Source organism: Elephantulus edwardii, unplaced genomic scaffold (genome assembly GCF_000299155.1).
Source record: "Elephantulus edwardii isolate Elephantulus edwardi_28Jun2011 unplaced genomic scaffold, EleEdw1.0 scaffold00046, whole genome shotgun sequence".
Taxonomy (NCBI): Eukaryota; Metazoa; Chordata; class Mammalia; order Macroscelidea; family Macroscelididae; genus Elephantulus; species Elephantulus edwardii.
The window spans coordinates 19,599,041-19,613,120 of record NW_006399796.1 but is presented as its reverse complement, the minus strand read 5'-3'; the positions used below and the strand labels follow the sequence as shown (position 1 = coordinate 19,613,120).

The following is a 14,080-nucleotide window of genomic DNA, read 5'->3' as shown; positions in this document are numbered from 1 at the left end:
ACCAACCCCCCCAACACACACACACACACACACACACACACACACACACACACATACACACACCCCCCCAGAGAACAAGAGGCAATGGAAGTTAAGGTGGAAGAGAGTAAAAGAACTGAAAACTTTATGTAAAATCTTATGTTTCTGATTGTCAAAATTATTTGGGGCATGAATCTGATTTAAGGAGTTTGGAAGCATATTCTACATATTTTTGCCAATTCTTTGTACAAATAGATAATTAAAGGAAAAACCTGACTCTTATTTTCAGTTTAAATGGTATATTATATCTTATCAAGTGTTGTAGTGGGTTTCCCCTAGCTGTTTCTGATTAGCAAATTTTAGAATCTTCTCATAAGAACATTTTTTGTCATATCTGTTTCTAGCGTCCTTCACATTTGCTTCAGAACCCAGGACCATTCTAAACTAACCTGTCAGATGGATGGAGCAAGAGATCTTCCCATTTATAACACAGACTTTGAGTATGTTGCTAGGACAAGTTATCCATGGAGAGGGACATCACGCCTGGAAAGGTGGAGTGACAGTGAAGGAGAGGAAGACTCTCAACCAGGTGAACGGACACAGTGACTACAGCAATGCACTTGAGTGTGTCATAGATGGTGAGGATGATACAGGATAGGACAGGGTTCAGATCTTTGCTATTAACAGCTTTTCTCTAATTTTGTTCTTCATCTCCCCATTCATTTTTAAGGAAATATATAAGATTAATAGTATCCTCATTTTGGAAATGGGAATACTGTGCCATGGACTGGTTAAGGGTCATGCTACATGTCTCAAAGTATTAGGGATCTGAGAGAAGAAAGTAAACATTTTATGTCTTATTCCACACTTTCCCCATTACCTTTTAATTAAGAACTATTTTATATCAGTCACTCTAAAATGTAACATCTGGTGAATGTAGTGGGTTGTTGTTGTTGTTTTTTTCAGCTATCATTGCAAACTTTTTACAAATTTCATATGCTCCCTTATTTAAGGTCTATATTTAAAAATCCAGTACTGATGGCCTAGTGGTAACAAGCTGTGCTATAATCACAAAGGCATGTGTTACACATCTACCAGTTGCTTTGCCAGGTAAGATTGAGCAATTTCCTCCCGTGCAAAAAACTGCCTCTGAAAACCCACTAGTGAGTCAGGTATGGGATGGTTTTGACTGTAGGGCACAAACAACAAGTTGTTGTTGTTGTTGTTGTTGTTGTTGTTGTTATGTGCCATCGAGTCATTTGTGACTCATAGTGACTCTATGTACAAGAGCCCTAAACGCCGTTCTATCCTGTGCCAACCTCACCGTCTCAAACACACTCATTCCCACCACTCCACTCACAGAATCGATCCATCTCATCGAGGGTCTTCCTCACCTGCACCGTCCCTCCACTCTTCCAAACATGACATCCCTCTCCAAGGACCAGTCCCTCCTTGCAACACGCCCAAAGTATGTCAGATGAAGCTTCAGAATCCTTAGCTCCAGGGAACATTCTGGTTTCACCCTCTCCAGGACGAACCTGTTTGTTCTCCTAGCGTCTATGGTATATTCAACACTCTTCTCCAGCACCACCACTCAACGACATCAATTCTCTTTCTATCATCCCTATTCACTGTCCAACTCTCTGATGTATAGCACATAATTGCAAAGACTATAGCCTGAATCAGGCACACTTTAGTCTCCAGCCTGACGTGATTGCTCTTCAGTACTCTTGAGAGGTCCCTCACAGCTGACTTTCCCAATGCAATTCATCTCCTGATTTCCTGGCTGCTGTTACCAAGAGTGTTGACTGTGGACTCAAGCAAACTAAAACTGTTAATTACCTCAATTTCTTCACCATCCATACTGATGCTGCCAATTGGCCCAGTGGTGAGAATCTTTGTTTTCTTGATATTGAGCTTCAATCATGTTGAAGACTGCAGTCCTTGACCTTCTGTAGCAAGCACTTCAGGTCCTCCTCAGTTTCAGTGAGCAGGGTTGTGTCATCTGCATAACGCAGGTTGTTGACGATTCTTCCACCAATCCTGATGCCATGTTCCTCCTCGTACAGCCCAGCATCTCGTATGATCTGTTCTGCATACAGACTGAAAAGCTATGGAGACAAAATAGATCCCTCACAGACCCCTTTCTTGATTTTGAACCATCCAGTGACTCCCGGCTCTGCTCTGACGACTGCCTCTTGGTCCAAAGCACGATCAAATGTTCTGGGATTCCCATTCTTCTCAGAGTCAGCCACAGCTTGTTGTGATCCACACAGTCAAAAGCCTTTGCATAGTCAATGAAGCACAGATAGACATTCTTCTGGTCTTCTTTGCTTTCTGCCAAGATCCATCTTACATTAGCTATAATATCCCTAGTACCATGACCTCTTCTAAATCCAGCCTGCACATCTGGCAGGCAGTTCTCTGTTGACACATTGTTCCAAATGTTTTGGAATAATTTTCAGCAGAATCTCGCTTGCATGTGATATCAGTGATATTGTTGGATAATTTCCACACTCTGTTGGGTCACCTTTCTTTGGAATGGGAACAAATACCGATCTCTTCCAGTCAGTTGGCCAGCTGGCTGTCCTCCAGATTTCCTGGCACAACTTAGTGAGCACATCCAGGGCAGCGTCTGTTTGTTGAAATAAATCAATTGGTACGCTGTCAACTCCTGGAGCCTTATTTTTTGCCAATTCCTTCATAGCAACTTGAACTTCCTCCTTCATCACCATAGGTTCTTGCTCATATGTTATTTCATTAAATTTCTCTGTGTCAGCCAATTCCTTCTGATACAATGACTCTGTGTACTCCTTTCATCTTCTTTTTATACATCCTGGATCATTCAACATTCTACCCAAACTATATTTAAGTATTGCCATCCGTGGCTTCAATTTGTTTTTTTAACTCCTTCAGCTTAAGAAACACTGAGCAAGTCCGACCCTTTTGATTTTCTAACTCCAGCTCTCTGCACATTTCATTATAGTATCTTGCTTTGTTGTCCCGAGCTGCCTTTTGAAATTTTCTGTTCAGCTCTTTGATTTCTTCCTTTAGCTTTGGCTTCTTGGCACTCTAATGCAATACTCAGAGTCTCATCTGACAAACAACAAGACTAGAATAATTATTTAAATAACAATCTGAAGCAGTGAATAGAATTAATTGTACTTGTAGTTTGTGTCATACCTACCAGACTACTGAATCTGTGACTGATTTACTACTCCCATGCATAATTTATATACTAAATTAGCAATTCACATTTTTTGTACTCTACTAGAAGCTTTGCTGACATAGTCAATTGTATAGGGAATTGTATTACTAGCCAAAAGGTGATACCTCTGTGGCAGTTTGGAGCCACCAGCAGCTCGAAGGGCATAAGATGGCCATCTCCTTCCGTGTAATTTACAGCCTCCTGAAAACTGCTGGAGGGTCAGTTATGCGTTGATTCCACCTCGATGGCAATGAGTTGAGCTATTGAGTTCTAGTGTATAGGGTATCTAAGCAAGTTTATTTGAAATTACAACCATCAATTAACAAATACACAAAGACGCATAAAGTATATTTTCACTGTTTCGTCTTAGAAGAACTATTTCAACCAATCAGACAGATACTTTGGGCTGCACTGCCATCCCCAAAGGCACGTAGGCATAAGAAGAAGGAGAGAAGACAAAAGAGAGTAGGAGGAGAAAGGGAGGAAGAGTAGTGGGGAAGGGAAGGAAAAGGGGGAAAGGAAGGAGGAGAAAGAATTTTATCTGAAGCTCACAGGTTTCAAAATAAAAGGAAAAAAATGGGGTTTTTGAGATTTTAATTCTCAAGAAGGAGATTGCCCATCTTTCTGTGTGGGAGAAAGATAGCTAACCTCCTCCTTCCAATTTACTGCTCTGAAAACCCACTGGAGGGTCAGGTTATGAGTTGGTTCTGACCCAAAGGCACACAACGGAAGCAATATACAGGTTTAAGGACAATATTCAAGAGATTTAAGCTTAAGTTCCACATGAAGGAAATAGGTTGACTGCAGTAGGACACCAAAGATGTTAGAGCACTGTGTTCCAGTCTCAAAAGAATTTATGGGTTATGTTTTCTTAGACTCAACTTTGCAGCATAGGAAGGCCAAGGTTTTTTGAATTGACTTTTAAATCTTTTTATTCTTCCATAAATAATAAATCGAGAAATGCCTTGTCATTTAACTTAAAACTGAACTGACCACAAACAACAAAACCAGTGTATGTGAAAGAGCTGAAAAATTCGAGGGCTGCAAATAAGAAAGAAGCAAAGTTTGGAGGGGCTAATAAAGCAGTTGTCATAATAGGCTGCCTCACAATGGAAATAAATTAAAATCCTTATAGGTGGAGGAAGCACTTACATAATCATTTGAATGTACTTGATTAGCAATGATCTCATGGTAAAGGTCCCGAGGAGCCCACAAATACAGCACAGAGGAGCCGCTTTACACCAGGCTTCATGAGTAGCAACTGTTTCTTAAAAGAAAACAAATTTCTATCGAGGGAATTTGAACCACTCCAAAGGATTTAATGACTTGCAGGGGTTTGTAGGTCAGTCACATCTGTTCTGAAATGAAATGCTTCTTCCTGTTTCTAAATTGACTAACCCCTAACCCCATTAGCCCTCTCGCCTTAGAACAAAGATTATTCCTGTTTCCTGAGGGATGCCATAGTCAGGGCCTTTCTGTTCATTCCAGCACATGGAACTCATCACAGTTTTATTCTTTCTGCTCTTTTGGTCAACAGAAAAAGAAAAAAGGGCCAAAGAAGACAAGAAAAAAACCTTGCATGGATTTAGGGGTCTGATTGAGATGGCTTGTCCATTTGGACACCTGGGGCAAGTAAGAGTATCTGAGGATAAAATTAAGCAGCACTTCTCCTGAGTGGAGAGTTCCTTGCATTTTCGTTTAGTCAAGATGCAATTACTAGGTTTCCATTGTTCTTCTGTCTGAATGTCTGCAAGAAAGGAAAGGTCCCTGCTTTTGGTGAGGCAAAGGCATACAAGGTCTTGAGCTAGAGAAATTTGTATCTGAGCTTTCCATGATGTTTACATCACACCAAAGCGCAGAGGTAGGGCTGTTAAGGTGTTTTGTGTTGCATTCCGGGGACTTCATAAAGCTTCATTTACAAATGAAACACGTAGCTCATTTGAATACTTGCAAAGAGAAGAAGTGAAATCGTGGTGGGGAGGAGGAAGGACAGAAAAGAGAAACTGATATTTGGAAGGAAATGGACAAGTGGGCGAATTTGCACAAATTAGAGAGATGCTTGCTTTATCAAGAGAGACCAGCCTTCTCTTTGGTGAGTGAGCCACAGCCTCGTACTCTGTTCCTTGTCTTTTTCTTTTACACAGACAACGAAATGGTGGACAGCACGGATGAAATAAGCCCAGGTCCCCATTATTCCGTGTCCCGGGTCTCACCTGTGAGTAGACTAGGTTCTGCCAGTGCTGAGCAGCAGGATAATTTCCACCTGGAAATCTGGCCAGGTTGGCCTGAAGGCGGGCTGAGCTCCTCATCAAAGACTTCACCTCTAACTGCAGGAATTTGTCAGGATGGTTATTATTTGGCAAAACAGAGAGATCCATGTCTCCCTTCAGCTACTTACAGTGGAAGACAAAGGCCTGTGATGCAGCTTCTGCTCGACTCGTCCATTATTGATGAGTCTGAGGATGATTCAACTGGCACCTGAGACCAAGACTGCCAGCTGCACGCTGAGTCGATCAGAAACCACTTTAGAAATGACATGTTAACACATGAGAACAATGCAGCACCCTGTCCTCTCTCTCTCTGCCCCTGCCTCATATACTTTTGGGTTTCTCCACTAGGACAAATGAGCTGCAACATTAAAATTTATAGGATGTTGAGAGCTAGCTGTGTGTAACACTTTCTATCTCTTCATACACATCCAGAAACAACAGACATTATTCTTTGGGCTAAGGATGCCAGAATCTAGGGTCACCATTCATAATAAGGAGCACATGAAACGGACTTACCTGTGGAGACATTATTTAATTTTTCTCTATCACTAAGCCAGCACAGCTGACTTGGCCCTCCCAACACAGTCTCACATGTGATACGGAGGATATTGTTTCTTCTCATGTTTTGACTCCCAGAGTCTGAAGCTAACGTGAAAGCTAGCCATGTTTAAATTGTCAGTTTTGCTCCAAGTGGGAAAAGGGAGTTTCCTGTATCATTTGCCACAATTATTTACTGCCCCCTCCTACCGCCTTGACCTGTTCATTTTCTGAGGTCTCTTTGACTCTGCTCCTAGCTGTGAAAACTCCTAGGATGTGTTTTGCTGTTCACACAGTATATTTGGAACCTAGGGGGTTGGCTTTGGATGACACACAGTCCTAACCAAACCCATCTGCTGTTGAAAGAGCCAAGGTGGGAGTGAGGTTATAGACAGGGTAGCATGCCAGGAAGTGATGATGACCTTAATGGAGCTGTGCTCTCGCATGACAAGTTATCCTGCCTTAGGTGACCCATACTTCTCACTGGGAAAGCATCAGTTTCCATTTGGAGGGAGAGGGAACTGTCTCACTTCTAATAAGTACATCAGCACTTTTTCAAAGACATGAGTTGTCTGTAATTTTTGCATCTCCATAAAGCCTTCTGATTCAGCAGGGAGGTTTCTTTTCCAGGACCATTGAGGTTACATGTGGAATGTATCAGCACCAGATTGCAGAAGAGTGTCATATAGCTTTTCAGAACCAGCAGCCAAGATGTTCTTGAATCAAGCATGGCTCTAGAGAGTACTTACCTTCTTTAGGGCAATAAAGTATGGGGGGAGACAAAACAAAATTGTCTTACTTAAAGCTGTAAAGAGGAATTAAGCTGTTAAAATTTTCTGTAAGAATGTTTTGGACTCAATCTTTATCACCATGTTATAATATTTTATATATATATTCAGGTTGGTTTTTTCCAAAACATTCATTGTGGAGAGCAAGAGGGCCTTAATAGTGAGAGTTAATACAGAAACATTAAATCACAAGTGTTTCAGGAATCAAGTGTGTTAGGTGTGTGTGCCCAGTACATTCTAGATTTCTCTGATTTTGCCAGAATCTTTCTAATGAGCAAATATTTCTCAGGCTATTTGCTTTTCCTAAAAGAGTCTTCGGGGAATAACACACATCTTCAAGAAGAACCTTGCTTGTCTTTGGCTCTTTATGCTGGCAAATGGAGACATAGAACCTAGGTCCAAGTCTATTTGATTAGGCCTTTTTCTTAGCCAAAGAATGAGGTAGATGAAATGAGTCTTCAGTTTTCCTTAGATGTTCTTCTTTTAGACTCCTCCACCATGCCCTAGATAGCCAGAGGATTGTACACCACCCCTTTCTGTTTACAAGTCACAAAGTCTTCATTTTCTCCCACTTTTGTCTACCCTCAACCTCAAACCACCAATCCTTTTTCCATACTATACCACCTTAAGGTGAACTACAGGCTTGCCAGGAGATCAAGTTTGTTGCACCTTCCTTCACTACTATTTTTCACTCCCAGCTCCACAACATGCCAAACTTGTGTCTCTGCTCATGCAATTCTCTCCTCGGAAACTTTTTCCCCTATTATTGGTTGTTGATCACTTTCTTCACTAGACAGATTAGACATTTAACTTTTCACAGAACTTTCCATATTTTCTCTATAGGTATGAATTTTCCATTCTTTAAAACCTAAGAATGATCTCTCTGTGTTCAGAATTATTATTATAATAATAATTAGAATAATAAATTAGAATTATTTGGAGCCCAGCTGTGGTAGGAGGTAACATATTGTGTTGTTCACCTATTGGTTGACAACAGTCACTAGGCAATGAAGAGGTAAAGCAGTCTTCTCTGTAAAGATTTGCAGGCACCAGAACCCAATGGAGTGTCACTTATTTAAGAGTACTGCTGGTGCTTCTCAGGTCTCATGCCCACCATGTGCCATTATCTCTAAATGTATATACCCAATGTCCTGAAGATCTAACTGAATCAAAGTGTGATTTGTGAGACAGTTCCAGATATTTGACTCACTGAACACTAAGGACTACAGAGAACATGAATGGTGGGATGACGTCAAGGATGAATAAAGCAAAAGTTCATTAAGAAGATAGGAAAGAAAAAAAAAAGAAAGGAAAAAAGAAGATATGAAAGAAAAATAACATAAAATTATAGGGCTTCGCCTATTTTATTATAATGCTTTGTCTTCTTGAACTGCCCTTTGAAATACACTGTTTTTATCTTTTATTTCATTATTTCTCCCACCAGTAAAGCAAGTAGTCTAAACATATAGACTAATATGGATTGCACTGCAACGTCAAGAAAACAAAAATTTTACCATTGGAATGATAGACAATATCATGATAGATGGAGAAAAGATTGAAATTCAACTTCGTCTTACTTGGATCCACAATCAACACCCTTGGTACCAGCAATCAAGAAATCAGGAGATGTATTGCGCTGGGAAAGTCTGCAGTCAGACATTTCTCCAAATTATTGAGGAACAATTATGTCACTTTGAGGATTAAGGTGCATTTGATTCAGGTCATGGTCTCTCTGATCACTTGCTAAGCATATGAGAACTGGAAAATATATAAGGATGACAGAAAAATAATTGATGCCTTTGAGCTGTGGTGTTGGAGAAGAGCACTGAGCATCCCATGGACTGCCAAATGTACAAATAAATATGTCTTAGAAAAAGTGCAGCCAGAGTGGTCCTTAGAAGCAAAGATGATAAAGCTTCTTCTTCTGACATACTTTGGGCATATTGCCAGAGAGGCTATTTCTTTGAAAGGGTCATCATGCTTGGAAAGGCAGAGGAGGGTGAAGGAATGGAAGACCCTCAACCAGGTGGTCACAATGAGACTGTCACAATGAGATCTAATGTGTCAGGAAGTGTGAGGATGTTACAGCATAGGACAGGGTTTAGATCTGTTCATAGGATCATTATGGCTCATACTTGACTCGATGGTACCTGACAAGAACAACAAGAACAAAGCTTGTAGTGGAAGATAAATAGTTATTATAAAATGTACAATGAACTGCATTTCGAAAATGGAAAGGGTAAAACATGAACAATTTTTAAGATGATAAAACTGAAGAAAACATTCTAACTTGGAGTTGTAATATTGAAGGACACAGGAACTGTTAAAAGAAGATGGAAGGAATACAGAGAGTCCTTGCACCATTTCAGGAGGAAGCATATGAATTGGTGGTATCAAAGGAAGAAGCTCACGTTACAGTGGAAAGAAGTGAAAGAAAATAGGACTCCAGGAATTTACAGGATATCAACTGAGATGTTTCAACAAATGGAATTAATGGTGGAAGCACTCATTCAACTTAAGGAAAAAACTTTGGAAGACTGCTACTTATTTACTGGAAGAGATCCATACTTGCTTTCATTCTAAATCAAGGTGATCCAACAGTATGTGGAAATAATCAGATGATATCATTAATATCACACGGCAGTAAAATTTTGCTGAAAATAATTAAGTGAGAAAATACAGAGACAGATAACTAGTCTAGAATTTCAAATAGATACAGAAAGCAGTGCAGAAAGAGGGATATCATTGTTGAATGCCAGATGCATCTTGGCTAAAAGTGTAGCATACCAGTATGAAGTTTAACTGTGTTTTATTATTTTTTTTTGTTTTAGAGATTAAAATCTTGTGTTTATGTTTCTTATAAAAAAGTGTTTGCAATAAATACTTTTTTATATTCAAGATACATTTTTACAGTATATTCTTCCCATTTAATTTGTTTCTCATTCATTCCCTTTTGCACATTTTCCTCCCTGCCCATCCCTCCCTGTTCATTTTTCTCTTTGAAAAGAAAAAAAATTCTTTCATTGTTATACAATCCCCCCCACACCCCTCCCCCCACCCAAGTCCATATAGTCCACTTCAGTATACATTTGTTTTTCTGGAATCTTATCACGAGAATAATACCTAATAATATATTCCTTTTAAACAGTTCTCTCTCATCTGTTTCAATGCACCATACATTATTTGTCCTTCTTTTCTTAGGTTCACCCCAACCCTAAGGTCAGTCCCATTTTATAACACTGGCACTATGCAGTATTTGCCCTTTTGTGACTGAGATATTTCATTCAGCATAATGTCACCCATTTTGAATAATTGATGAGTTCCTTGTTTTTCAATGCAGCGTAATATTCCACTGTGTGAATATACCAGAGCTTCTCTATCCATTTGCTTGTTGATGGGCACTTGCGTTGTTTCCAACTCTTTGCTATAATGAACAAAGCAGCAATAAACATGTGTGGGCATATATCTACTTGAATGGCAGTTCTGTTTCTTTAGGGTATATTCTCAGTAAAGGAATTGCTGGGTCAAATGGTATTTCTATTTTCAACTTTTTGAGAAAGTGCCATACTGCCTTCCATAGTGGTTGCAGTTTCTCCACAACCTCGCCAGCATTTGTTGTTTGCTGCTCTGTTGAATTTTGGGGTGAGATGATATCTCATAGTTGTTTTGATTTGCTTCTCTCTTAGAGCTAGGGGTTTTGAACACTTCTTTATGTGTTTGTTAGCCATCTGAATGTCTTCTTTGGTGAAGTGTCTGTTCATATCCTCTGTCTATTTTGCAATTGGGTTGTTTAGCTCTAAGTTGTTGTGGTGCTCAAGTATTCTATAAATTCTAGATATAAGTCCCTTATCAGATATGTCATTGCCAATATTTTTTTATCAGTCTGTGATTTCCCTTTTTATACTGTTGGGGAAGTTTTTGGATGTGCATAGGGATTTGATTCTTGGAAGGTCTCATTCATCTACTTTATCCTCTCCTGGTTGTATGTTTTTCAGGATGCTTGCAAGACTGTTTATGTTGTGGATTAGCACTTCTAGAGTTCTTCCAAGCTTTTCTCGAATGAAGTTTAGAGTCCTTGGTTTTAGTCCTAGGTCCTTGATCCACGTTGAGTTGGTTTTTGTGTATGGAGTGAGGTGTGGATCGTGTTTGAATTTTCTGCAGATAGTTTTCCAATTTTGCCAGCACCATTTGTTAAGAAGACTGTCATTTCCCTACTTGACTGAGTTCATATTCTTGTCAAAAATCAGTTGAGCATAGGGAGATGGGCTGATTTCTGGGTTCTCAATTATATTCCATTGATCTATGTGTCTGTCATTGTACCAGTACCGTGCTGTCTTGACCACCACAGCAGTGTAGTATGATTTGAAATCTGGGAGTGGGATGCCTCCTACCTTGTTTCTCTTTTTAAGGAGTGCTTTGTTTATTCAAGGACTCTTTCTATTCCAAATTAAGTTAGAGATTGCCTTTTCCATCTCATTGAAGAATGGAATTGGTAGTTGTATTGGAATTGCATTCAACGTGTAAATTGCCTTTGGTAGTATTATCCTTTTCACAATATTGTGTCTTCCTATCCATGACCAAGGTATATACTTCCATTTCTCCAGGTCTCTTTCTGTTTCTTGTAGTTTTGTTGTTGTTATGTGATGTCGAGTCGTTTGCAACTCATAGCGACCCTATGTACAACAGTTCTAAACCCCGCTTATCCTGTACCAATTGCACTGACTCTGACACACCCATCCCGATTACCCCAGTCACTGAATCAATCCATCTCATATAGGGTCTTCCCCTCTTGCGCCGTCCTTCCACTCTCCCCAGCATGATGTCCCTCTCCAAGGACCTCTCCCTCCTTACAACATGTTCAAAGTATGTCAGACAAAGCCCCGGAATCCTTGCCTCCAAGGAGCAGCCCGGTTTAACCCTCTCCAGGGTGAGTCTGTTTTCTTGGCAGTCCATGGTACATTCAATACTTTTCTCCAGCACCACAGCTAAAAGGCATCAATTCTCCTTCTATCCTCCTTGGTCATTGTCCAACTCTCTGATGCATAACAAGTGATTGAAAAGACCATGGCCTGTATCAGGCACACCTTAATCTCCAGAGAGACACCGTTGCTCTTGAGTACTTTAAAGAGGTCCCTAACAGCAGACTTTCCAATTGCAATACGTTTTTTTATTTCCTGCCTGCTGGTGCCAAGAGTGTTGACCGTGGAACCGAGCAAACTGAAGCTGTGAACAATCTCAATCTCTTCACCATCCATCCTGATGCTACCAATTGGCCCAGTGGTGAGAATCTTTGTCTTCTTGACATTGAGCCTCAGTCCATACTGAAGGCTGCAGTCCTTGACCCTCTGCAGCAAGTGCATGAGATCCTCCTCAGTTTCAGCAAGCAGGGTTGTGTATCATCTGCATGACACAGATTGTTAATAGATCTTCCATCAATCCTAATGCCATGCATCTCCTCACAGAGCCCAGCCTCTCGGATAATCTGCTCTGCATACAGGCTGAAAAGGTATGGAGATAGGACACGTCCCTGGCGTACACTCTTCCCAATTTTGAATCATGCAGTGTTACTCAGCTCTGTTCTGACAACTGCCTCTTGGTCCAAGTATAGGTTTCGCATTAGCGTGATTAAATGTTCTGGGATTCCCATTCTTCTCAGAGTCAGCCACAATTTGTTATGATCCACACAGTGGTAGTATTATCCTTTTCACAATATTGTGTCTTCCTATCCTATCATTTGCCTTTGCAAAATCAATGAAACACAGACAGACATTCTTCTGGTATTCCCTGCTTTCAGCTAAGATCCATCTAACATCAGCTACAATATCCCTAGTACCAAGACCCCTTCTAAACTCCGCCTGGACTTCTGGCAATTCTCTGCTGATGTGCTGTTCCAGTTGTTTTTGGATAATCTTCAGTAGAATCTTACTTGCATGTGAAATCAATGATATTGTTCTGTAGTTTCCACACTCTGTTGGGTAACCCTTCTTTGGAATGGGAATAAATACAGATCTCTTCCAGTCAGTTGGCCAAGTGGTTGGTCTCGATTTCTTGGCACAACTTGGTGAGCACATCCAGGGCAGCATCTGTTAGCTGAAATATTTCAATTGGTATACCGTCTATTCTTGGGGCCTTATTTTTTGCTATTTCCTTCAAAGCAGCTTGAACTTCTTCCTTCATCACCATAGGCTCTTGCTCATATGTTATTTCATTAAATTCTTCTGTATCTGCCAATTCCTTTCAATACAATGACTCAGTATATTCTTTACATCTTCTTTTAATACTTCCTGGATCATTTAATATTCTGCCTAAAGCATCCTGGATTATAGCAACTCTAGGTTTGAATTTGTTCTTCAGTTCCTTGAGCTTAAGAAATGCTGAACGAGTTTGGCCATTTTTATTTTCCAACTCTAGCTCCTCGCACCTTTCATTGTAATATTTTGCTTTGTCGTTCCGAGCTGCCTTTTGGAATCTTCTGTTCAACTCTTTAGTATCTTGAATTCTTCCTTGTGCAGTAATGTTTTGTAATTTTATTTGGGTAGATCTTTTGTATTTCCTGTTATGTTTACTCCCAAGTATTTAATCTTGTGATTAGCTTCTGTGAAGGTCATTGTTTTTCTGAGCTCCAGTTCTATATTCTTGTTGTCACTGTAAAAAAATCCACATGATTTTTGTATGTTCATCTTGTATCCTGCCACTTGGCTCAATTGGTCAACTATGTGCAATAGTTTTCTTGCTGATTCTTTAGGGTTTTCTAAGTATACTATCATATTATCTGCATATCGAGATAATTTTATGTCCTTTTTGCTAAGTTGGATACCTCTGATATCTTTCTTTTGTCTTATTGCTATTGCTAAGACTTCCAATACAATATTGAATAGGAGAGGTGATAGTAGGCATCCTTGACTAGTTCCTGTTCTCAGAAGGCCTTTAATCTCTCTCCATTTATAAGAGTATTGGCTCTTAGGTTTGCATATATACTTTTTACTTTGTTGAAGAAATTCCCCTCTAATCCTATTTTGTTGAGTGTTTTAATGAAGACATGGTGTTGGATTTTGTCAAAGGCATTTTCTGCATCAATTTATAGGACCATGCTTTGTTAATGTGATGACTCACATTCTTTTTCTTATGTTGAACCATCCTTGCATACCTGTTATAAATCCCCCTTGGTCATGGTGAATTATTTTTTTAGGTTTCACTGGATTCTATTGGCCAGGATTTTTGTATCTATGCTCATGAGAGATATTGGCTTAGTTTTTTATTTTGGTGGTGTCTTTTCCAGGCTTTGGTATCAAGGATAT

At 39.9% G+C, this 14,080-nt stretch overlaps 1 protein-coding gene across 1 annotated transcript in view; it reads right to left on the bottom strand.

The window, feature by feature from the left end:
* Positions 1-5,565, bottom strand: part of KIAA1024L (KIAA1024-like ortholog) — a 28,831-nt gene extending 23,266 nt beyond the window's left edge. The window contains exon 1 of the mRNA XM_006886035.1: positions 5,401-5,565. Coding sequence (XP_006886097.1) covers positions 5,401-5,565 — 165 coding nt within the window. The remainder of the gene's footprint in view (positions 1-5,400) is intronic.
* Between the last annotated feature and the right edge of the window lie 8,515 nt (positions 5,566-14,080).